This window comes from Notamacropus eugenii, chromosome 4 (genome assembly GCF_028372415.1).
Source record: "Notamacropus eugenii isolate mMacEug1 chromosome 4, mMacEug1.pri_v2, whole genome shotgun sequence".
Lineage (NCBI taxonomy): Eukaryota > Metazoa > Chordata > Mammalia > Diprotodontia > Macropodidae > Notamacropus > Notamacropus eugenii.
In genome coordinates this window covers 108,271,407-108,272,605 of record NC_092875.1, presented here as the reverse complement: position 1 = coordinate 108,272,605, position 1,199 = coordinate 108,271,407, and the positions used below count along the sequence as shown (strand labels likewise).

General features: G+C 44.3%; 1 protein-coding gene across 1 annotated transcript in view; it reads right to left on the bottom strand.

Moving 5' to 3' along the window:
• The window catches only part of KCNQ3 (potassium voltage-gated channel subfamily Q member 3), a 122,997-nt gene extending 122,137 nt beyond the window's left edge, over window positions 1-860 (bottom strand). The window contains exon 1 of the mRNA XM_072606559.1: window positions 736-860. Within this exon, the coding sequence (XP_072462660.1) occupies window positions 736-860 (125 nt within the window). The remainder of the gene's footprint in view (window positions 1-735) is intronic.
• Window positions 861-1,199: the final 339 nt, after the last annotated feature.

The following is a 1,199-nucleotide window of genomic DNA, read 5'->3' as shown; positions in this document are numbered from 1 at the left end:
CTCTTGGAAGAATAAAAATTACAGGTGACCCAAAGGGCAGCAAAGAGACACAGAGTGAGTGTCAATAGGTTATAGCACATTACCATATATGTGTTACACATAAGAAGTTGCATAAAAAGCACCAGAGAGAAGTACACATCAGAAAAAGAAGTGAGCATGTCATGGATGGAGAGTGAGGGGCAGCAGCCTGTGTTGAATTGGTTCTGATAGAAGTTAAAAAGGATCAGAAGAAGCCCTCCAAGTCACTTAGTGGAATCCTCTATGGAAGAATCATGGGGAAGCATGGGTAAAAATTCACAAGATAAGAAGCTGTGTGTGAGTTGCAATCTGCGCTGGTGGGGGTGCGCTCAAATCAGTGAGATCCTGGATGCTTCAAAGTACCATATCTGGGTCTTTTCTAGTCCCACCATTCAAGGTTCCCTGATCTTTTCCAGCTTTAACAATGTATTCTCTATGAGTGAATGAGAACTCTGAAAAGACAGAAAAGAATCCAAAGTCTGAACATTTGGGACCTAGAGATTTTGATTGGCCAGCATTCACTATATCTAGTATTACCAGGGCTTAACACATAGTAAACTCTCAATAAATATTTGTTGACTGACTTATGGACTCAGACTTTCTAAACATTGCTGGGGAGAGTAAGGCAAGATCACCCAGTGTTTTCTGTGTCATACCAAAGCACCAGCTTCTCTCAGCATTGTCACACACATTCTCAGAGGAAAGAATATACGGCACCTCAGAACATGCTCCATGGGATTCATCTGCTCGTACTTCACAATGCCATATGAGGACTGCTTAAAAGAACTGGAGAATCTCGTGTGATTGTTTGGGTCGCTGTGTCTCTCTGTCCTCCTGTGCATCTCTTTCTGTCTCTGATTCTCTGTCTCTCCTCTCTGTTTCTTCCCCTCTCCTTCCTCTTTGTCTCTTCCTTTCCTCCCCACTGTCTACCCTCTTCCCCCTCTCTATCTCTGTCTCTCTCCCCATCCTCCTCTTTCCTCTTCTCCTTTGCCCTTTCTCCCCTTTCTCTTCCCTTCCTCATCCTAGCCACTGTCTTCCCCTCTCTGTCTCTCTCTTCCTCTTTCCCTCCTTGTATCTCTATCTCTATGTCTGTGTCTCCCCCTCTGAATGTCTTCTCCTCCTCCTCCTCTTTCTTCTTCTTTTTCTTCTTCTTCTTCTTCTCCTTGTCTTCCTCTTCCTCC